Raw genomic sequence first — 23,750 nt, forward strand, 5'->3', positions numbered from 1 at the left:
GCGCATTCTCTGATGAGTATTGTCTTTTGCTTTTATAAAGATAAGATGGGTATAAGGGTAACTTAGTCATTTTTCAGGCCAAATAAGGTATGTTACCATTGATGTGGATCGTCCATTTTAAGTAAGTGTTACCATTTATCTGAATCGGAGGAAGTATTAGATTAGAGGGCAGGTTATAAGCTTGCAACGTTTCACAACCCTTTTTCCTTTTAATATTATTTAAACCCCATGCGACTAACATGCAGTAAGAAGAAGTACATGTAGATTAGATTGAGCTATTCCTTAATAATCTTAGTCCATTGTCTAACTAACTTTAATTAAATAAGACTCACAAACGGGTCAGTTTGAGTCGATTTGGGTGTGTCTACTTGGGTTAGTTATGGTGGGGTTATTTTGTGTTTGAGTCAGTTATGGCCCTTACGGGTCAGCAAAACTCAAATCAAGTCGCATCGACCAGGGTTAATTCAAATATAAAGTCAATTTTCGGAAAAATTCGAATGTCGGAGCAATTTCAGGTCAATTTTGGATCTCGCATCCACCTTTTTCTGTCAGGTTAATTTTGTAAGGTTTAGATATTATTGAGTAAAAAGTGGACATGAGAAGTTGAAGAACTTTCCTGTATTCCGGATACCTATTTATTGAGTCAATTGGTCTCCCTTGTGACGGGTTACCATTTGTGACGGATATTTTGTGAGTTAAAATGATAACAAAATGGGTTAGTGGAGAAAGGGAACCACATGAATAGTGTTGCAGAGAGAGAAAAAATGGGTACTTTGTGAGGTAAAATGGTATCCGTCACTCAAGAGTGACGGATATGTGCCGTCACAAACAAGAATTTGTGTTATTGAGTACTGGGTTCTGCTTACATATTACAAATTCACAATTCATTAGAATTCTGATTTTCTCAGCAAAACCAAGTGGCAGCTGGCATGTTGGCGAGTATGGCAACCATAGTTGCTCATTGTATTTGCAATCCAAAAGATTTGAAGGAGAATAGCCGTTTGGGAAGTACACAGGTAACACAACAAAACGTTTCAAAATGTCATTTAAAAAAACAACTTGCAGATTTACCCAATTCATACAGATATCGTTTGATTGGTGAGTATATCACCTGGTATCGAAACTACCAGCATCAGAGCTACACATGGAATTCCTTTTTACACCCAAAGAAAAGAAGAATGAAATGGGCAAATATTTCTATGACACAGACATTAGTGCGGAATAGCGAACCACTTTGGCTCTTCTCATATCTGAAAACCCACAGACCGCAAGGGAAACAAGCCCCTTCGTCCAGATTTGCACAGGTAGTACAACACTCACATCTGCCACCAAATAAAACAGGCAAGCTCAGGTTGTAAGTTACCAATAGCTTGATGAAATGTCAGTCATCATTTCACACTGCCCAAAATGGCTTCGCAGCGTCGAGTCTATTAGGGTTGGTCGCAATGACCCCATTCTCATCATCATCGGTCTCCTCGTCGTCGTCGTCATCCCCATATTCCATTAACTTGACCAAAGTATCTGCAAGACTTAATAGCTTCAGTACTTATTGATTTTTCTCAAAAACACCACTCAAGGATACTGCCACTAACACATTTATGGTGTCTTATCTTTAATTATCAAATTTGTCGCATTTCACTTGTCTAAACAGCTAATTTCATTAAAAAAAAGGCGAGGGCGGGGGCAGCCTGGTGCACGATGGCGTCCCCGCAAGGCGAGGGTCCAGGGAAGGGTCCCACCATAAGGGTGTAATAGGCAACTAATTTCATATAATCTTTTAAAAAGTTGTAACTATGGTATATAGTGATAAATAAAGAGCAAATATACAAAGTACAAAGACTACAAACACGGAAAAGTTTTTACATAGTTTAAGATATTGATGACGCTTTAACCTTCCCCACTTCCAGTACAAACAAGAAGGAACTGGAAAAAGAACTTCAAGAGCTTAAACCCAGAAAAAAAAAATCAGATCTAGCTTTTGGCCAATAGGTTTTGCTCAAACCAAGTTTTGAGATTTAGCTTAAAAAACTGCTGTTTTAATCTTTGATTAATTAAACCTTCTATAAGCAAGACATATGACTAAATATAGCTCTCCTAGGCTAAAATGGAGAGCAAATAAAGTCAAGTCTTTTAAGAAGGTAAAATAAATCACAGAAATTTGACTGGAAAAATTTCACTCCTTATAAAGAAGATGAAAATCTACATAATCTCAAAGAAGAAGAAGATAATGAGAAAAAAAAAAAGCTAAGAAAAGAGATAAGAATGAAACTAGGAGAAGGAGACAGCAAGATCCCCCAAATTTCTTAATGTTTTGTTTTGCTTTTGGGAGAGATTTTTCTCTCCACATTTTCTAGAGAGAGGACGGAGTCTCTCACTTTTTCCATCCTTCTTCATTTAGGTTGATCCCTAAGTTAGTAAGTTAGGGCCAAGCTTTCTCATCCTTGCAAATGCTTGAGGGGAGGGAGTGGGTTCAAACTTCAACTACCTCAGAAAATTCGGTGGAAAATGAGATATTGGCCAAAAAGCTAGTGACCTTATTAGCTTCCCGATAGTGACAACAATGGGTAAAAGGAATCTCCTTGAAACAAGAAGAATTATTCCCAGGCTATCAGAATAGTATAAATTTTGCTTCCAACTTTATACTTGTCAATGGCATTGATAAGACAAATCATAACTTTCACAAATGACTTTCAAAGCATCTGAAAAAAGGGCATAACAGTTAGCTTCTCGATTAGCCAGTGATTCTACCATAAGGATGCTAACATGACCATATTTTTGAGCACCTAAGTTGTGTTGTGACTTATGTTATGCCAAAAAAAAAGCTTACTAGCTTTAACTCAGATTATGAGGTACTACTTTTTAGTTTACAAAGTGTATAGGCTAATAGAGCCAATTACTTCTGCCAAAAAAAATACTCACGTTGAGCATAATGAAATTCACAGGAGTTCTAAGCAATAACTATTACCTGGTACCGAAGGAAGATTAGGCACATTTGACTTATTGTCCTTACTCACTCCATTAGCAGAGAATGATGACGTGGACTTTGGTAGGAGCATACTCCTTGACACTAATGAAGACGTTGGGGAACGGAACTCTGGTGGCGGTAGTGGTAGAAGCATGATGCTTGAAGACGGGTAACTCGTTGAGGCATGACATGGAGACGGCGGTTGCAGATTCTTTAATGTGGTACATGGACGTGCTGCATCAATTTTCTTCTCTGCACTGGATGCGCACTTAAGTGGAGTATGGGGACCTGGACCCTGTAACAAATTTCCAAAACATATACAATTTCACACAAAAGACAACTGTAGAATAAAGTTTAGCACGAAACATGATAAAAGAGTATAGTCTCATTTTCAAAATCCTTTCACACTCCACTTTCTGGCTTTAACTGATTGTTTTGTAAAGGGAGTTTAAAGAGAAAGGGACGGGAGGGGAGGGGAAAAATCTCCCTTGTTTGATAACGAATTGGGTTGGAGGGAAATGTAGGGATCCATTCCCTCTCCAACATAGAAAGATGGCTAGATCATAACGAACATCAGTAGATTGACAACCCTAAAAAATTTTGATATCCCTTTTTTTCTCAATTAACAGGTCTTACAGGAAACAAGTGTACATCTGAAAGCCAACCCACCAACCAAACTATTTAACGGAGCCTTCGGGGTATTGGGGTGACAGTGTTGTTAAAACAAGTAGAAGAAACAGCCACACTTGAAGACCAACACAACTCAAGGCTTAAGTGTGAAATTGTTGAAAACAATTGGCAGGGCTATTAAAATGGGAAGTTCCAAAAGATGTTAATAATAAGGACAAGCTTTTCAGAAATTTGGAAACAAAATGAAACAATTGATAATTAAAGCACGGAAGAGGGGACTGAACACATCAAACTATATGAAGAACATCTAGCAAAATTAGGATAAGCACGCTAATATCTGCACTGAAAGCGACCACCAGATGGCTAATCCAATAGAATACAGAGTGAGTGACGATAAAGGCCGCGTCATATGTGCTGGAACCAAAGTTGTAAACCCTGTGAAAACAAACTGTCCAATAGAGAGGTCCACTATCAGCATGTTAGCTTCAAATAAGTCAGAGAAATACCTGGAATAATAAGTGGAAAAGGTTAGCATCAGATGGTAAAGAAATCGTTATCTACAAGATAGATGAAAATAAGAGAGCTTGGCTAATTAAACGGTTGAATAAAAATAGTGCACAACACCAAAAAAAATAAAGCGCACTCAGAACTATGGTGTAATGCTAATGCCCAAGCATCATACGGGAGAGGTATTCAGACAGAGAGGTAATAGAATAAGAACAGGCTTATAATGGTGCATGCTAGTCAAGTCATTGGTGGTTGAGAAAAAAAAGTCACAACATAAGTTCTTGATTGCAAATGCCAAACTGTAACGGCGATAATGCAGAAATAACAACGCAAAATGAAGCCTAATTAAGATGCAGAAACAGCAAGGGTTTATAAGTTCTGCTATATCATACAAACAGCATACGTCTGTCGAATGATGTACCATATCACATAAGCAAGTTCACTACTTATCTGTATTCAGCAACTTGACATCTCAAAGGAGGGAGGGGAGGGGAGGGAGAATGGATCATAGGAGTTTTCCGTCCAAAACTTTACTAAGTTAAAGAGATTTTGATTTGTCTTTAAGCAGAAAATGGATCCCTCCATTCCCTCCCTCGCCATATCGAAGAATCTTGTACCCCCTCCCTCCCTTTCCGTCCAATTCCCACCATCCAAAGAAGGCCTTAGAGTATCACCAGCAGAACTAAGAACTATCTTGCATGCAGACGCTCTAAGGGTCTCCTGGCTAAGATTAATTAGTTCATTTCTTGTATATTAGGGGTATAACCCCTCATTCAGACCACAAAAGCAAGAAAATTAGTTCAGTTGATAAAGTTCCCACAGACTCTCAGACATGACTGCTTTAGTTGTTTGACTGAGATACAAAGATGCAAGAGGGACAAAAAGCACAAGACTTCTCTTCTTCTCTAGCATATAATAGACACAACACATAAAGGACAAAAGTACCCCCTCCATCACAGAATAGATTGAACACTTGTAACTGAGGCTCATTTTAAGATCGATGGAATTATCCCAAATATGACACTCTATACATTGCATGTATATTGTCCTGTCATTGACCCCTTTCCCTTCGTATGTTTTGACTGAGGGTAGTATTGAAATTGTTGTCTTTTTAACCTGCTATGTGTATAAAACCCCTAATTATTTTCGGACAAATTAAATTGGAATGCTAATTAGTCTTTTTGGGATGGAGAGAGAGTCTTGAATATAGCAGGTTTTGCTCCATCATTATACCAATAGCATTAGTCATCTTTGATTTGCGGATCAATTTAAGACTATAGTCTAAGTGTTAATTAAACAACTGGTATCTGATGAAGCCAAATCTATGCCCTTCCATTCATTCAGAGCATAGCTATCAGCAGATTTATTGCATTCTAACCCGCCCAGTATCAGCACGCGCCCAGCATTCCCTAATCCCAAGTAAAGAAAATTTAAAGAACAACACATTTCCAACGAAAGGAAACATCATCCAAACCAGCGTTGATTAAAATGAATTGATAACACCAATCAATCCACAGACACGTCGTGTCTGAATTGACGGAACTTGGATCTTTATTTGGCATTTATATGCTAGGAAAGAAGGCATTGCTACCTGTTGGGATCCTGCAATCCCTATTAATGCAGTCGGGGCCTCTCGGAACTTTCGCTTGTGTGGAAGCCTCTTTTCTGTATTTGAAGAACTTTTATGTGCCAGACCAGTAGCCAAAACTACAGGAGTAACTGTTGAAGTGGCTGTAGTGGACTGTTTAAGAGCCAGTGAAACTTGCACACGCGGTGAGGCCTGTGGATATATTCCAGCATAGGCACTGTAGCTAGTACAAGGTGGTGGCAATGGTTGGGAGTAAATAAGTCTATTTGTTTGGGAGCAACTAGAGGTAAGCAGACCTCCAACTTGTGCTCCCTGCCCAAAAGGGAAGGCAGGTGTGATTACTGGACTCATGACCAAGGGATTTGATATTCCTATCACAGGAGTTGCAACTGAGCAAGCCAAACTACCAGTAGAGAAAGCCAAACTACCAGTAGTACTCGAATCTGAATTCACTGCTAGTCCTGTATTCTGAACTCCAGCCAACAGTTGTTGTGGAGGTGGAACAGCACCATAAAGTTTGCAGGATGAAACCCTGTAGCAGAAAGCTGAGCTTCTAAACAACGTTCAAAATTATGTGTTTGGCATCAGGTATTTTTAGCATTATGGTAATCAACATAATTATAGATGAAATTTATACTTTATAGCCAATAGGTGTATAGATAGTCCGGTAAAAATGCTAAAACATTACCCCACAGCCATAGCCAATTGAAATATAACAGGGTTTTTTTCAGGTTTTCATTGTTTACTAACAATGAATCCATTTTTGAAATAATGGTCAAAAATAAAATATTTGTCGTTTTGGGTCGGTTTTGAAAATATTTGTCAAAGTGGTGTCCACGTAGGCTCGGGATTTCTGGACCTAAAACACACCACTACCAATGGCGTGTTTATAATGAGTACGGAAAGAAACTTCATTAAAAAATGGACTAAAACAAACACGCCATTGGGAATGGCGGGTTTCGGAGGGGAAACACGCCACCCCTAATGGCGTGTCTTATGTAATTTTTTTTTTTTTTTTTTTTAAAGTTCAGTCAGTTGAGGAAAAAAATTGTTGTAAAGACACGCCACTACTAATGGCGTGTTTCCTTCACAAAACACGCCATTAGTAGTAGCGTGTTTCAGGTCTAGAAATCCCGAGCCTACGTGGACACCATTTTGACAAATATTTTCAAAACCGACCCAAAACGACAAATATTTTATTTTTGACCATTATTTCAAAAATGGACTCACTAACAATCAACTAAAAAACATTCAAATGCCAATGAAACCTATTTTCTTTCCAATTTTCAAAGAGTAAATTTTCCATTTCCAATGAAGCCAAAGACTAGATTAAATTGATTGTGCTGCTTATATTGTGAAGTAGCAACAAGTTGATGAAATTCTCAATGTATGTTTCGTGATGAGTCATCCAAAAACAAGCCTTTTCGTGTTTTCAGCTTAGCAGCTGTTCGGTTTGGGGTAATCTGGGAAGGGAAAGGGAATGAAACCCTCTCATTCCCTTAGTTGGTGTTTGTTTGACCTTTTGTTTTCATTCCCTTTCCCCACTTTCAAGAATGGGATTACCCATAATCCCTCTAAAATGACCCCCCCCCCACAACAAGGGTTACCCATTCCCTTTGCCTACCAACCACATTCACCACTATACCCCACCACCTATACCCACCGCCAAGACCATGGACCACCTCGTCTCCCACCGCCACGACCACCGGCATAGTTGCCGTCACCTGACCAACACCCCCAGCGACGGCCTCTCCCCACCCCATCTCTACTACTGTTGATACCATCACCACCCACCCAAAACTTCCCCAAACTACTGTTCACGAGGGTGGGGGAGGGGGTTTCGTGCGTGGGGTCGAGTTTTACTTGGGTCATCTGGGGTTTGTGTTTAGGGGTGTTCGTCGGCAGACAGGAGGCATGGGGTGCTGGCAGCGGTGATAGGACGACAGTGCGGCGACGGCCTCATGTCGGCGCTGCAACTAGTGGTGGTGGCGGTGTAAGAGAAGGTAGTTGGTGGTGGTGTAGGTGGTAGATAAGGTGGCTGTTGGTGTTGAAATAATTGATTCCCTTTCCTTCTAATTTGTAACCAAACACATTAGGATGATATGGGTAATCCCTTAACTTTCCCTTTGATTTCCCTTTCCCGATTCCATTCCCTTTTCCTTATACGAACCAAACGCCCCCTTAGGGATAAGGCTGAAAATATCCGACCCTCCTGCCCCCAACCATAAGCGGGAGTCTTTGAGACAATGGGATAAAAGATGTTGGTGGCAAGAAACATAAAGATAGAAATACCTGGTTGCACCACACTCTTTACTGATAGTATCTAATAGGTTTTCAGCCAAAAGCCTCGCATCTTCAAGACTCTTTTGGTTGTTACTTGACAAGAACAAATGCAAAGGCTGCTGTCCTTCTAAGAGATTGGAATGAAAAAAAAAAGGGAAAAAATCAGAAACATTACAAAATAAGCATAAAAGAAACTACTGAGATCAGTCCAATGTCCGTAGAAATAAAGAAAACTAATGCAATACAACTACAATCTATGAACTTAGGAAAAGAGAAAACGCAATACCTTTACACTCAGAGTTGCTCAAATGCCCTGAGCCATGTCCACGTAATACAACTGTTGCTCCAGTTTCATTTATAATGTGATTAATATACTGATCCTGAACGTACAAAACCAACCACCAACAGAAAGACAATCTCTCCCATAGTTTGGAGACATCATGGAAGCTCACACATTAGAATTTCTCTCATCATAGCACATAAGCACAACACTAAATAAATTTAGAATAGCAGAGGAAAATGAAGAAAAGGAACATAAAATGTCATCCAAAATGTGACCGAGAACACCCCTTAAAAAAAATGCCTGACATGACAATGAAACTAAATTGGCAACGGTGGCCAACAACCAAAAAATGTAACATGGAAATTCAATTGTTTTGGTACCTGACCTAAACACTGGAAATTTTTGAGTCGCCTCATTTTGAATCAAAGGGTGAACTTTAAGATAGAGCAAGTGACTCATACAGGCAGATATAAGGTAAAATGGACTTACATTTGGTCCACATATTCGGGCGGCAATGTTCAGTGATGGATCTGCATCAAAGCCTACATAAACACATGTGCTCATTGGCTGAGTAACCTGAATGCAATAGGCATCAAATCAAACTTAGAACACAGACCGCATGAAGATAACAAGAACAGTCAAACACAAAAGTTGAAACTCCAAATGGCACATTGCTGAGTATAATGCTAGTTAACAAACCGATAAAAAAAAGTAGAATTAGTTGACAAGCAAACCTGTTTCAGCATATCTTCAACCATCGCAGCGGCACGATCTACTGCAAGAACACGCTCTGCAGTTTCTTTTAACTGCAAAAAAAAAAAAAAAAAAAAAAAAAAAAAAGTACCTACTTGTATGAGATAATAAAAATGTGTTAATCACTGGAGTGGTGGCTCTTGGTCTCAATTTTCCAATTCCCAAACAAATTCTCTCGAAGAACGGAAAATTCACGTGGTACCCCTTAACTTTGTCATTTTGCACGTGGTATCCAACTTTTTATGTTTGACCACACTATACCCTTGAAGTTTGATTTTCAAGCACAATATGTCCTTTTTATCGCTTTTACAATCTTCAATTGAGCATAAATCGTAAACCAGAAATCGGAATTGACTAATATTTTTTTCAAATTGATTAACTCTTCGAGATCTATAATTTGATCCAAACGAAAATGGTCATTCGGAAATTTAAGATCGAAGTTATAGTTGATTTGAAAATTTCGTAAAAACAAAATCCTTCGGAACGCCAGTTGGCAATGTTTTTTTCTCAAATCGTAGATTATGATGAGATAGTCATTTTAGAAAAAAAATTGGATGATTATGATTTCCGGTCTAGGAGTTATGCTCATTTAAAATTTTTTATAGCGACAAAAAGGCCATGTTGTACATGAAAATCAAACATGAATGGTATCATATACACAAACTTAAAATACTGGGTAACATGTGCAAAGTGGTAAATTTTAGGGGTACCACGTGAATTTTCCGCTCAAAGAAAATAGATAACTAGTGATATATGGTCCACAAAATTTTGCAGAGGTGTGTGAGTGTGTCAGAGATATGAAGTGGCATAGAACACTTCACAATTAACAGTGAGTCTAAAAAAGACAATATAATATAACACAGTCTTATATATTTTTTCCCATGTTAACTCTTAACAAATTGTTTGAACACGTGACCTCTTGAATGCAAAATAGTCAGCAAAAGCAGGGCCAAAGCAGAAGCTATTAAAGTCAAGTGTACTCTAACCCTCACTGCGACTAAAGAATACATATACAGCTATCCAACTATAGATGTCACACTTTGACTAAAAGAATCATATAGCAAAGAATTCAACAGTTCCATCTTCACCCCGTGAAAAAGTCTATTTATAAAACTAAACAATTATCATAGGAAAAAGAAAGATAAAATGGCAAAAAAAGTAAAGAAGACTCAACCCACATGAGCGCCGGATGATATGTGAAGATATAGCGGTTTATCATCATCTGGTACTGCATTAGGCGGTCGGTACTTTCCCCTGTAAAAATACATTTTTATGCACATTAGACAAGCAAGCAGAGTACATAGAACAAGGCAGAGAAAAACTACAAATATGCTAATAACCTAGTAATCACGACTGCACCAGTGCACTTCTGGATCTGCAGTGGAAACCAAGACAGTGAATCAGTCTACTTATAGAACACACAATGGTTACTAATACTTGTATCATTTCCTGTCACCCCCTCCGTCAACAACAACATCAAAACCTTAGTCCCAAAATGAGTTGGGGTCAACTAGTATGAATCAAATTGAATCGATATATGAAACCACCAGTGTGATATGGTAAAACAATTAAAAAGAGTAGAGGAAGGAGATCATGAAAATAGCATGGGTAGAAAAGGCTGTGAAGCAAAGAAAAAGAAGACATTACAATGAGATTCTTTTTTGGGTGAGAGCTTCAAAGAAATTTAAACGAGATAGAGTATTAAGAGGATAAAGTAATACTCCTTACAAAGCAACTGGAAAAATAACAAAAAGATCAAATGAAAAACGGTTAGAAAAAAGTAAAATAGAAGTCATAAGAATCAATATGATAGAAAAATCACCCTTTCCCCTCCCCAAAAAATATGTCCTTCCAGCACCCTTCTCTTTTAAAGTTGGGATCCATAGGACAGTAAAATCATTGAACGATAATATGTTGCTTAAGGCCGTAAATCTGAAAAATATAGATCTATTAAAGCGCACCTCTTCCTGAGTCTGACGTTTTGTGAGCTTATACCGCAATGCAGGATCTGCGTCATTTATAACAATTTCTCTTGCTATTACCAAGTCTTCCTGTATCTTCGGCTATGACATCAAAAGAAGACTCGCTAAAATAACTGGTCATCATGATGAAAACATGAAACAAATTGCTGAACAATTACATACTATTTGGTCAGTCCAAACGTAATCATCCTCGCAAAGATGCAGCACAAGTACAGCTAATGAGCTAGTTGATACTTGATAGGAAATGAATTGCAAGTGGAAAGATTATTAGTAGAAACTGCATAACAGCAGCTTAACTGATTATCTGAAAGTTCTTGCCTATGGCAGGGAAGCGGCAGTCAGAAATACACGATGGCAATAAATATGTGTTTTGGATGACACATGTTGAAAATTATATTACCAAATTGAAAAGATTAGATGGTGTCGTCATATAAATATGTGGTCGCAGATGACGTAGAAGTAGCAGAATCTAGGTATCGGGTTGTCATGGATACACTTTATAGGTTGTCACCAAGAAAATTGTAATTTTAAGAAGTTTGCTAGTGCACAAAATCTTCAATTCTTTATGAATTCCAAAACTTGAGCTGATTTTCAATGTTTGTAGCCTATGTTCTCTTTCTTACAACGGCTTTTCACGGATATTTACAATTTTACACCATTCACAAAAAAATTGTGTCCACGTATTTTTTTTTTTAAAAAAAAGCTAAGAAGTGCAAATCAAGCCACGGAAATGTCAATAAGTTAACGTCGGTAGTTTGAAATAGCAGTTGATACAGCCTAGATACCAGCGGTTTCTAAAAGGAGTTATATGAAGGGATTGTAATGAGGTCTGGAATTCTGCCTCACTTATGTGGGAGATTGGGGTGGATGGTTTGGCCATACAAGGAAAGATCGTTTAAGGAATGAGGTGATTAGGGAAAAGGTGAAAGTGGCGCCAATAGAGGACAAGATGATAGAAAACCAACTAAGATGGTTTGGCCATGTGAGAAGGAGACCTTTGGACGCACCTGTTAGGAGGCTGGAGACCTGGGGAACAGAAAAGGTTGCTAGGGGTAGAGGGAGACCAAAATATGAGATTTCTCGGGCTTGATGAGGGAATGGTGACGGAGAGGGCCCAATGGAGGGAAATGATACATGTGGATTTTTAGTATTTGACGTTATTTGAAATACTTAATGTTTTTTATTTAATTTTTAAAAATGTATTTGTTCTTTTCGGTTTTATTACACCTTTTTACCAACAACATTCCTATATATTAATACTTGGTTCACTTTTAAGGTTTTCCGGACCCTTAAGTTTTACTTCGATTTTCAAAATGGTTTTAATCTTTATTCTCGATTTACATTCTAAGTTTTTATAAAAGAATTCCGGACTTCGATTTTAAAACCTTAAGTTTTCCTTCTTTTGTATTATGTTTCACTCTCCTTTTGTTTTTCACTTTTTCTTTTCTATATTTTCGCATTTTGAGGTGTGCGTTCACCTATGGACGGTTCTAAAGGATGATTTATGTCAGCCGACCCCAAATCATTTTGGGATTAAGGCTCTGATGTTGTTGTTGTTGTTGTTATGTGGCAGATTAGGAGCATTTTTAAACCACGGATGGCATACAAAAGTAAAACGTACTTTAAAATAAGTAGAACGTAAGAAAATTACCCAGACAAAGGCAATATGATCGTGACATACAATTATGGATGAAATACACGCTGTCCACAATATGACAATAAGGACATGCATCTCACTAATCATAACGTACTTTGAAATAAGTAGAACGTAAGAAAATTACCCAGACAAAGGCAATATGATCGTGACATACAATTATGGATGAAATACACGCTGTCCACAATATGACAATAAGGACATGCATCTCACTAATCATAACTTACGCCTAGATAATCTCTTTCAACAACCCTTTGTTTGGATGGAGGACTTGGAGGAGAAGGGACGGAGTGAGGGTCCCATTTTCCCTTCAACTAAATCCCTCCACAAGAAAGTTTCGGGGGGAATGCTTCATTGCTCCATTACCCCTCCCCTAGTTTTTTCCTCTTCATCACCCTTCCCTCCCCTTCCCTCCTGAAAGTGTATCCATATTCCAAACACAACGTAACGGTCAAAATAGCAATATACAAGGTAATAAAAGGAGATAAGAAGATGGATTGCACCGATATGACTCAACTATTAGCATACAGAGTAAGGAAGCAAATATGAAACCAAATATTCCGGGTAACGGAAGCAAATATGAAACCAAATATTCAGGGCAACGGAAGCAAATATCAAGGTATCAAACCAAATATACAGAATAACAGAAGCAGACAAGATGGACTGCATCATTATAACTCAAATATTAACATTCACAGTGAAGAAGTGGGGTTCCAAATTAATAGACATGGAGTATAGGCATGTCCACGCGATAACTCAAATTAAGGGAAGGGACGTGGGGAAAAGATAAACACAATTATCATCTAGAAAGAATCAAAAACAAAAACAGTGTGTCATTGTGACAACGGACCTGATTTAGTTTTTGGACCACGGCAGCAGCTTGGAGCTGCATCAGTGGTGTCTGAGTAAGAACAGCTGTTGGCATTATTCCTTGAAGAGAAACAGAGGGTTGTCCAAAAGTGGGTGTAGATAGTAATCCAGGTGTAGCATGTCCCGAAGAAATCAACAATTCATCAGGCTGATCCCACCTCCTCTTCTTTCTGAAATAGCAGCTAAATTATACACAAAATAACAATACAACTTTCCGATACAATATAGTTATCAAACCATCTTGTACACCATTTAATAGGATTAATAAGTGTGGCCATGACATTGCTACTTATTAATCCTATTACCATTGTAACAGGCTTGCATTGGAAGAGGTAATTAATACTCGGTTAAAAAGCTCAAATGAACGAGAAAACGGAAGGTGGTGGTGGTGGAAGGCGGAAATGTGGAAAATAGAGTAATAACTAGCCCTGTAAACGAGGAACAGGTACCCGTGTCCCCACTCCCAAGGGCTATGTTACTCTGACTCGGTTGCAAGTGTCCGATACGCCATGGAGTCGAAATGTCGGATACGGTAATTTTCCACGAAGTTTTAATTTTTTGGTCTAAAATGAAGTGTCAAAGTGACTTGCCTTGTTGGACACTCGACCAAAGTAAAGCGTCGGAGTAACATAGCCCAAGGATACCCTCGTATGCGAGTAATAGTTCCTTATCACCTCCTCTTCTTCTTATTTAAAGCTAGCTCTATTACTCTGGTGATAGTTACAACATCTGAAGCGAGTCCTATACAACAATAACACAATGGGGAATAGCTACCCACCTTCCCCTAGGGTACCCTTGCATGGGGATAATAGTTCCCTATTAGCTCCTCTTTCTTCTTAATTAAGGCGAGGCTCTATTACTCTTGACAATAATTACTCCATCCTAAGCAAACCCTATACAATAACGACGTATCCAACCCGAAACTTGCCAATCGAAAACACTTGCAAATCACGATAACCGTCTATTCTAATCACAAAGCTACTAATTTGATATCCGGAATTCCTCAAAACTTACAAGATATAATAATCTCCCTAATACAGTAAAATCACATCTTCCTAATAAATTAACTAAACATTATGAACAATAATATCAACCTAGACAACAAATTAACGAACAAAAAAGAAATAATCAAAACTGAAATTTTGTTATATGAGCATAGACTTACCGAACACTTCCGTCCAATTGAATTAACTCTGATTTATTGCTCATTACGATGAGACGCCCAAATTAAGTTGCAAAACCTTAATAATTGATGAAACCCAAATTCCCTATCGCCCTAATTTCCTGTTGTATTATGTTTGCGAAATTAAATCAATTCGTCAGAATAAAAAGATGGACATCTAAGGGGTGTTTGGTTCAAACATAAAAGACATGAGGTATGGCTATCGAATGAGCCAAACTCATACCAAGTATTGTTTGGCAAATTTGGGGGTTTCATACTCATACCCAAGAAGGGGTGGGTATGAAATTGATACCCATAGCTATTAAATTATAGGGTTATTTAATAGGAATAATCCAACCTAAGCCTCTCCTTCTCCATTTAATCCATCCTATTGATTATCCCATATTAATCCTATCTTTACTATCATTTAACTTATTTTGCACCACGCCTCATGTTAACTTGTTGTACCCGGTGAAGGTCACTAATTAGCAGGTTTCCTTATTTTTACCCAATTTTTTTTACCCCTTCCTTCCTATTTTAAGACTTCTAATTGCATCTATCATCACTCCTTTCATTTTTCTGGGTTCGTCCCAAATGTTAATTTCCCCATTTAATTTATCTTCTCTAAATTCTGGGTTCAGCCACAAGTCTGGTCTTTTTCTTCTTCAACAAATTCCCATATTCTCAAAATCCCTAAAATTAGTACAACTGCCCCAGATTCCCAATTCACCAAACAACCATTCAACATAACTAAGTACCAATCTCAGACTTAAAAACCCATTTTCTTTCTTCAAAACTAGAAAAAGTACTTTATTTATGCTATTGTTCTGATTTTTACCCTTTTATAGTTTTCCTTGCCTTTTCTCCTTCATCATCGTCTTCAACTTTGTTTATCAATATGTTTAATGTTTGATGTTGTTGCTGGGCTGCGACGGAGATGCGACTAAGAGTGAGGAAGAGGTGTAGCCATTGTCCGGGACGTGAAAATGGTGGCGGGTATGCTTAGGTGGTTTGGTGGTGTGGGCTTAAAGTGGTGCGGTTCAGTGGTGGTGGTGGACATGCGGTGCGGTTCCATGGCGATAATTTTTAGTGTTTGGTGAAAGAGGAGGCGAGGGATGAAGATTGAAGGTTGAAGGGGATGAAGATTGAATAGGAAGCCAGTGTTATTGTTTTAATTATTTTATTTTTATTTTTTTATTTTTTATTTCTAAGGGGTGACCTGTTTAACAGGTTGCCCTTACAACGTATCAAAATAAGTTAAATGATGGTAAAGATCGGATTAATATGGGATAATCAATAGGTTGGATTAAATGGGGAAGGGGAGTCTTAGGTTGGATTATTGTCATTAAATAACCCTAAATTATAAGAAAAAAGGGTTATTTTTTTTTGGAATAATCTAAACTATTACCCGTCTTCTCAAAATAATCCCAACTAAGCTTTATCCTAGAATAAACTCATCTTTTAATACTACATTCTCAAATTAGTTCAAATGACCTGCTACCTAAATAAACGGTAATAGTTTAGATGCATATCTCATTCTCCTTATCAATGGATTATTCATCATTTACCAACCCAGACACTCCGCCACCACATCTCAACAGTAAGCCCTCGCCATCGGCGATCACCAGTCACCACCTCACCATATCTCAACACCAAGCGACAACCACTACTCGGCTCCCCTACATTAACACTATCACCAAGCTTCACCTTTCACCCACCAATTGAAGCCGTATCGGAATCAAATTAACACTAACAGTCCGCAATCCCATCATTCATACTCACCTACATCCGTCGAACTCCAACAATCGAGCACCACCCATTCACTAGCCTTTCCTGCTATAGTGCGGGTAAAAGTCGCCTCCTTTCAAGAGTTTCAATTGACAAACCCTCAATTTTCTCAATCTTCCCCAATTTCGCACACCTTCTTTCTCTCCCCTCTCCATTTTCCAGCGCATTGCATTTTCATCTGTCGGATTTATTTTCCGATGAGTTTTCAGGCTTATATACATGTATTTTATTGCTTTTTTTCAGAAGAATTTGAGATATTAGGGTTCTTGCGCATTGCGATTTATTTTCACTGGCTTGGCTTAATTTGAAACTGGATTGGAAGGAATTCGGGTTCTTTCGAAGGTTTGTGTTACGGTTTATTGTATCGGCAATTAACAATTTTTCTAGTTTGAATAGAGAAAAATTAGGGTTCTTATGATTTGTAGTTGTGATTAGAAGATTTTCATAGAGTGCAGCTTACTGGTTGTTGGTACTTTGGTAATGGGAATTGTGAATGAAGGTGGAAGAAGGTGGTTTTTTTATTTAAAAAAAAAAAAAATTACCGGATACTTTACCTGGTTTTATAGGTCAGAAATGCCATAAGTGCAGTAGCGGTAAATGAGGACAATGGATTATTTTGAGTTAAATTAAAGTCGGGATTACTATGAGAACTAGGTAGTATCTGCGCTTCGCGCGGCCTGTTTTAAAATTTTATTATTATAATTGAAGAAAAATAATATAATTCGTATATAACCTGTTGAGTTTATGAATTCAAGACAAGAGGGGAGGGGTGAATTAGGATTATTTTAAAAATTTATAACTTCAACTTTATTGAATTAAAGTGAGTTCTGAACAAAAGAGATTAGAGGATATTTTGAATAATATAGAAAGATTGAATAAGTATCACGATGAATGTTTCTTTGAAGTATGAAAGAATAATCGTTTCGATCAGTATCTATTTGTCTCGATTTGTGGAATATTATCAGACCAAATGCGACAAGATGATGAATCACATATTCTTAAGTTTAAGCGAAACAAAACAAACAAACAAAGTATAAAGCGGCGAAATAAAGTAAACACTTGAACACGAGATTTTTGAATTGGTTCGAAAACTCAAGTGCCTTTACGTCCAATCTACCTTTTTATTACTTTCCTTTAGTGATCTACTCCGACAACTAAAAGACCCTTGTAATAAAAGACGCCAACCTACTCCTATTTGCAAAGCTAGTACAAGAACTACTCCGTTCTTATGACAAGCTAACTCGCACCTACTCCGATTGCCAACTCACAACCTACTCAGGTTGTCAAGAGTTAAAGACTACTCCGTCCTAAACTCTACTAACACACTTAGAATGTTATAGGATCAAGTTTTCACTAACACATTCTTAACAAAGAATAGAGGTGAACAATTTTTACAAGATCAACAATTCTTAAACAAGAGAGTTTAGTATAGAAAAGCAACAGTGGCCACGACTGTAGAAACTGAAGATACTTGAAGACTTTTAAACAGATTTTGCAAACAAACACGGTTTTTAAGCTTTAAAAATACTTTGCAAATATGGAAGAATTAAATCGAAAAAGTCTTAGGAATAAATGAAGGAGGGACTCGGTATTTATAGAGGAGGTGAGTGAAGGGGTTCTTTAGGGTTTTGAAGGGTCAAAGACCTCACATGTGAAGGCAATAAAGAACCACCTAAAAACTTGCACCAAAAAGGAGTCTTTTGCAAAGGTAAGAATAGAGAAAGAAGGTTTGAAAGATAACCTTAAAAGCTCATGCATTTCGTAAAACAAAGGATGTGAGACAAGTCACATGATGACAAGTTAACACAAATATGGCAAAAAGCAACTTTTGTTTTCTTAAAAACCAAAGGATTGAATTTGCATAAAGAGGAAACATTTTGAATAATTCAAACCACTTTTATTGATACTACCTCCTTAATAAAAATCTGAATTTTTATCTTTGAAAAATATGAGTCACGTGAAGGCATTTGAAAGATAAAAGGAAGCTTCAAGTTTTTACGAGTTGTGGCAATCCACTCACCACTTGTTTACTTGTTGAAGCAACGGTCATCCTGACCGTTTCTATTACTCTATTATACTTAACTTTCTCACTTGTACATTAGATGACACACGACTAATTACAATGGGATGATAAACAATTTCAACACTTCTTAATCCAAGCTTGATTACATCATTAATCCTGAAAAGGTAAACTAAGATAACACAAATCAAATGGGCATGTTATCATCAACATAAGGAACCCAACAAATTCCCCTTTGATGATGACAAGCCCCAAACGAATGTATAAGCAATGTAAACACCTTGATTCAAGATTTTTAACAAGCAAGATCAAATGATAGAGAAGGGACAATATTACCTTACCAAGGGCAAAAGCTAGAATCAAACTATCATGACAATTTTACATTGCCCCAAACAAGAATCAAGCTAAGAAGGTTAGGCAAGACATTAGTTTAATCAATAAGTAAGGAGATTTAAAGCATGAGTTTACCTTTTTCCCCTCTTGACATCATCAAACGGATAGGGATGTCAAAAGTATTAGAGTGCAAATAGTCATAAGAAAACACAAAAAGACACATGTAAATGTGACAAGGTAACAAGGTCAACATAAACAGGGATTAAGCATAAGCTAACCAAAGTTCAACATAGCTAAACAAAGTTTAAAGTACACCACCAAATGTTCAAAATAACAAGCAAGAAAACAAGTCTTAGAAAGGCACAACCGGTGGGACAAAATGAGATGGCAAGGGTAAAATATTAATAGGCCGAGAGGGAAGGGAAAGGCTAAGGGGAGGAGGCTTGTTCACCATCCGAGCCACTACCCAACGGATCATCATCCACATGAGCATCTTCACCACTTTCTTTTGTTGACACAAGGGTGGAAATGATATCCACCTCTCCACGGATGAGGTCCAAAGAAGAAGCAAGAGCCGAGATTGCCAAGTCCTTTTGACGAGCATCTTCCCTAATCCACGCACCCAACTCAAACCACGGCATTAAGCACTTCCCGCATATTACCCATATTCCCTTGACTTGATGACCCAACTTCCGGGTCCTTCTTAATTTTCACAGAAATTAATTCATCATTCTCAACCTTGATAAGCATCTTCCCCATTTGCCCATCACTCATGACATCACACATATCCAACGAACCCAAGCTAGTGTTCACCAACACCCCTTGTGCCTTGAGCACAACCGATAACCACATGCCATAGGGTAGGTAAATCATACTAGAAGAAGGTCGACGTAGCTTGGTCGAAATAAGGTGAAATCGTTTGAACATTAACCCGACTAGGTTCACCTTCTTATGGGTAGCAATATGATAGATTAAGTATTGTTGGGCTATGGTGAGTTTTCCCCTATCACCCGAGGGGTAAATAGACCTACACAACATGTTGAAAATAATTCGAAGAGGAGGTGGGATTTGGGTGTTGCTCACGGGTCCAGGAGAAACGGTTTTGGGACAAACGGTTTGAGCAATGCTAAGAGGGGAGGCATATGGTAAGGCAACCCAAGTTTCGGAGGGGAGTTTGTTATAGCCTCAAACGACAGAATATTAAGAGCGTAGCAAAATCGATTGAGACAATTTAAGGGGCTTACCATTCACCTTAGCCGTAAGAGCCTCACCCGACTTTTCAACCCGAACCGTTGCAAAGAATTGGATCACCTCGCTCACAAATACCGGCTCACGCATTTCCAACAGTTTCTCCCAACCTTGAGCTAAAACCATATCACGGACTGAGTGAAAGGCAGGCGGGTCAAACCAAGTTTGGTTGTAAGCCCGAGGGGAGTGAATGGCTTTGATGTTCATTAACCTCTCACAATTTTTATAAATGGAAGTACGGAGGTCAATACTCTCAAGGTGATCCCAAACCATGGCCAAATCCCATTTCGAGGTTAGGGAGACCGGATCCGAGGGAGCAAGGTATACAAGCTTTTTCTTCAATGGTTTCGATTTTTTCAGAGGAGGTTCACTGGGATTTTCAATTGGGGTATCAACAATGGGGTTATCAACATTACTTTGCTCGATAGTTTAAAGTTGGGGGTAATTGAGAGGAGGAGGCCTTTTCTTTTCTTTTGTTGTTCTTTTTCGCCGGAGTCGGGTCAGACTCGCCGGATTTCGACGGATTTTCGTTCAAATCAAATTCGGTTTCATCTTCAACATCTTCAACCAATACAGTGACCGGTTCAGAGGAGGAGCTCGGAACAGTGGAGCTTTTCTTCCGACCACCACGTGTGCGTCGTCCTACCATAGTGGCGATAGGTATGTCGTCGGATGATGGAGGGACAGTGGAGTTCGGTGATGATTGAGGGTTAGGTGGATCTGGGTTTGTTGAAGGTGTGGTGTTTGAGGTTTGTGGAGGGAATGCGTAAGATGTTTTGACCGAGTCATGGTTGGGGTTGGTGATGTGGGCGGATTTGATGTGACAGGGGAGGTAATTTTTGTGGGTTTAATGGGTATGGTTGTGTTAAAGGAGGTTTTTACCATTGTGGGTTAAGGGTAGGTTAGCTTTGATGGTGTTAATGGATTTGGGAGATGGAAGGGTAATTGGGTTTAGGCGGTTTGGACGGGTAGTGATAGGTAGTGGGTTGAGGAATTTAATGGCCCATTTAGTGAGGTAGGAGAGGTGGTTGGCCCGACTAAACAAATTTAATCACTCGAAATAAAAAACGCAAGGTAGCATATAATAAACGTAAATTTAGATATGAGGTTGAGTGATTACCGACTCACAAATACGGTGTCAATTTTTGGTCCAAACATGATGTCAATGCACTTAGAACACTTAATAACATATATCCAAATTTAATTTAATCAATTAAGGAATTTTGTAATACTCACACTAAAAATCACAAGCTATTAATTAACCCAATTTCTAGTCTAAATTTCTCAAAATGTTCTCTTGCAAGTGGCTTAGTAAAAATATCGGCAATTTGATTTTCGGTCTTGCAAAAGATAAGTTTAATATGTCCTTTTTCCACATGATCACGAATAAAATGGTGACGAATATCAATATGTTTGGTTTTAGAGTGTTGAATAGGATTTTTGGAAATATTTATTGCACTCGTATTATCACACATTAAAGGAATGGAGTCAAAAATAATACCAAAATCCAAGAGTTGTTGTTTTACCCAAAGGAGTTGAAAACAACAATGTGCCGCACTAACGTACTCACTTTCGGCCGTAGAAAGAGCTACCGTGTTTTGTTTCTTTGAGGCCCAAGAAGTCAAGCAAGGACCCAAGAACATTGCAATTCCGGAGGTACTCTTTCTATCTACCGTGCACCCCGCATAGTCCGCGTCCGAAAAGCCTATAAGATCAAAAGGACAATGTAAAGGGTACCATAGGTAGAGATTTTGTGTTCCAATCAAATACCGAAGAATTCGTTTAACGGCTTTGAAATGTGATTCTTTCGGATTTGCTTGGAACCTAGCACATAAACACACGCTAAAGAGAATGTCGGGACGACTTGCGGTCAAGTAAAGAAGTGAGCCTATCATACCTCTATACACCTTATCACTAACATTCTTACCGAGTTCATCCTTGTCCAATTTGGACCCGACTACCATAGGTGTATCATGAGGCTTACCATTAGTCATCCCAAATTTCTTAAGCATTTCTTTGATATACTTTTGTTGATGGATCATGATTCCATCCTTTGATTGCTTAATTTGGAGCCCAAGGAAGAATCCTAGCTCACCCACCATGCTCATTTCAAACTCCGATTTCATTAGTTCCGAAAAATATAAGTAAAGGAGTTCATTTGTTGCACCAAATATAATGTCATCAACATATACTTGTACAACCAACAGTTCACGGATTTTGCTTCAAGAACAATGTTTTGTCAACGGAGCCTCTTTTAAAACCATTTTCAATAAGAAATTTAGACAATCTATCATACCAACATCTTGGTGCTTGTTTTAAACCGTAAAGAGCTTTGTCTAATTTGAAAACATGGTTAGGCAAATCATTGTTCTCAAAACCCGGTGGTTGCTCTACAAAGACATCTTCTTCCAAATATCCATTTAAGAAAGCGGTTTTGACATCCATTTGGAAGAGTTTAATGCCTTTGTGAGCATGCAAAGCTATAAGCAATCGTATGGCCTCAAGTCTAGCTACCGGTGCATAGGTTTCATCGTAATCAATACCCTCTTGTTGGTTATAACGTTGCACCACTAGTCTAGCCTTATTCCTTACAATTTCTCCCGAGTCATCAAGCTTGTTGCGAAAGACCCACCTAGTACCAATGACGGTACGATTAGGCGGTCTAGGGACTAAGTGCCATACCTCATTTCTTTTGAATTGATTGAGCTCATCTTGCATGGCAAGCACCCAATCTGCATCGGTCAAGGCGATTACATTTGAAGGCTCAATTTGAGATAGGACGGCATTATGGGCACAATACTCATTGAGATGAGCGAGATTGTTGACGGATGATCTTGTTCGAATTCCCGAGTTGAGATCACTTGTGAGATTAGTGAGTGGATGAGAGCTTTGATGTTTCCACTTCTTTGGAACAATGGTTTCTTGTTCCTCCTCAACAAAGATCGATCCACGATGGATCAAGTTTTCTATTGGCTGGAAGGTTCTTCATCCTCACTCACTTTTTTTGGGTCGTCTGCTTGATTACGGAGGTGGATGCAATCTGATCGTTGGTCTGTTGCTTCCAGAGAAGAATCGAAGTACTACGTGTTCCCCCCGAGTTCTTTGCTCTCCTTTGAAGGTGACGGTCTACGTATCCATTGCAATTCGATCTTTGGGAGCTTCTTCATCCGTGAACACGAAGTCTTTTCGAACAAGACCAATTTCAAACTCATCATCCTCATCCTCATCATCATCATCCATGTTTTGTACCTGCCCAAGCACACTAGATTCATCAAAAATGACATGGATGCTTTCTTCAATTAACAAGGTTCGTTTATTGTAAACTTTATAGGCCTTGCTATGATCGGAGTACCCAATAAATACTCCTTCATCACTACGTGGATCGAACTTACCCAAGTTGTTTTTACCATTGTTGTGAACAAAGCATTTGCTTCCAAAACATCTAAAATATGAAATGTTGGGTTTTCTTCCACGCAATGATTCATAGGGAGTTTTATTTAAAATACTCCTTATCATGACACGATTATAAATGTAGCAAGCGGTATTTACCGCTTCGGTCCAAAAGTTCTTAGGCAACTTACTAGTTAATAACATTGTTCTAGCCATTCCTTCAAGGGTTCTATTCATCCTTTCAACCACACCATTTTGTTGTGGGGTTCTAGGAGCCGAGAAGTTATGGTCTAC

General features: G+C 38.4%; 1 protein-coding gene across 4 annotated transcripts; it reads right to left on the bottom strand.

The window, feature by feature from the left end:
* Positions 1–1,017: 1,017 nt before the first annotated feature.
* Positions 1,018–16,984, bottom strand: LOC141633065 (protein RIK-like). 4 transcript variants are annotated; one of them, XM_074445552.1, is made up of 14 exons: positions 16,179–16,980; positions 14,681–14,799; positions 13,496–13,685; positions 10,971–11,072; positions 10,350–10,384; positions 10,188–10,263; positions 8,991–9,062; positions 8,746–8,832; positions 8,260–8,353; positions 7,983–8,100; positions 6,119–6,222; positions 5,694–5,767; positions 2,966–3,260; positions 1,018–1,521 (listed from the first exon to the last, which is right to left on the bottom strand). In XM_074445552.1, the coding sequence occupies exons 2-14, from the start codon at positions 14,722–14,724 to the stop codon at positions 1,394–1,396; spliced, it is 1,419 nt and encodes a 472-aa protein (XP_074301653.1). In that variant the 5' UTR covers positions 14,725–14,799; positions 16,179–16,980; the 3' UTR covers positions 1,018–1,393. The 4 variants fall into 4 exon arrangements, 3 of the variants coding, with proteins under 3 accessions (XP_074301653.1, XP_074301652.1, XP_074301651.1); XM_074445551.1 differs by having other exon boundaries at positions 5,694–6,222; positions 16,460–16,981; XM_074445550.1 differs by having other exon boundaries at positions 5,694–6,222; positions 16,179–16,981.
* Between the last annotated feature and the right edge of the window lie 6,766 nt (positions 16,985–23,750).

Source organism: Silene latifolia, chromosome Y (genome assembly GCF_048544455.1).
Source record: "Silene latifolia isolate original U9 population chromosome Y, ASM4854445v1, whole genome shotgun sequence".
Taxonomy (NCBI): Eukaryota; Viridiplantae; Streptophyta; class Magnoliopsida; order Caryophyllales; family Caryophyllaceae; genus Silene; species Silene latifolia.

Bases quoted from the DNA above. Each gene is read 5' to 3' on its own strand.
- LOC141633065 (XM_074445551.1), bottom strand. From the start codon at position 14,724: ATGAGCAATAAATCAGAGTTAATTCAATTGGACGGAAGTGTTCG. The intron at 8,833-8,990 runs GTTTGCTTGTCA...TATTGCATTCAG, and splicing joins TTGAAGATATGCTGAAACAG to GTTACTCAGCCAATGAGCAC. The intron at 3,261-5,693 runs GTAGCAATGCCT...AATTTGTTACAG, and splicing joins GGATTGCAGGATCCCAACAG to GGTCCAGGTCCCCATACTCC.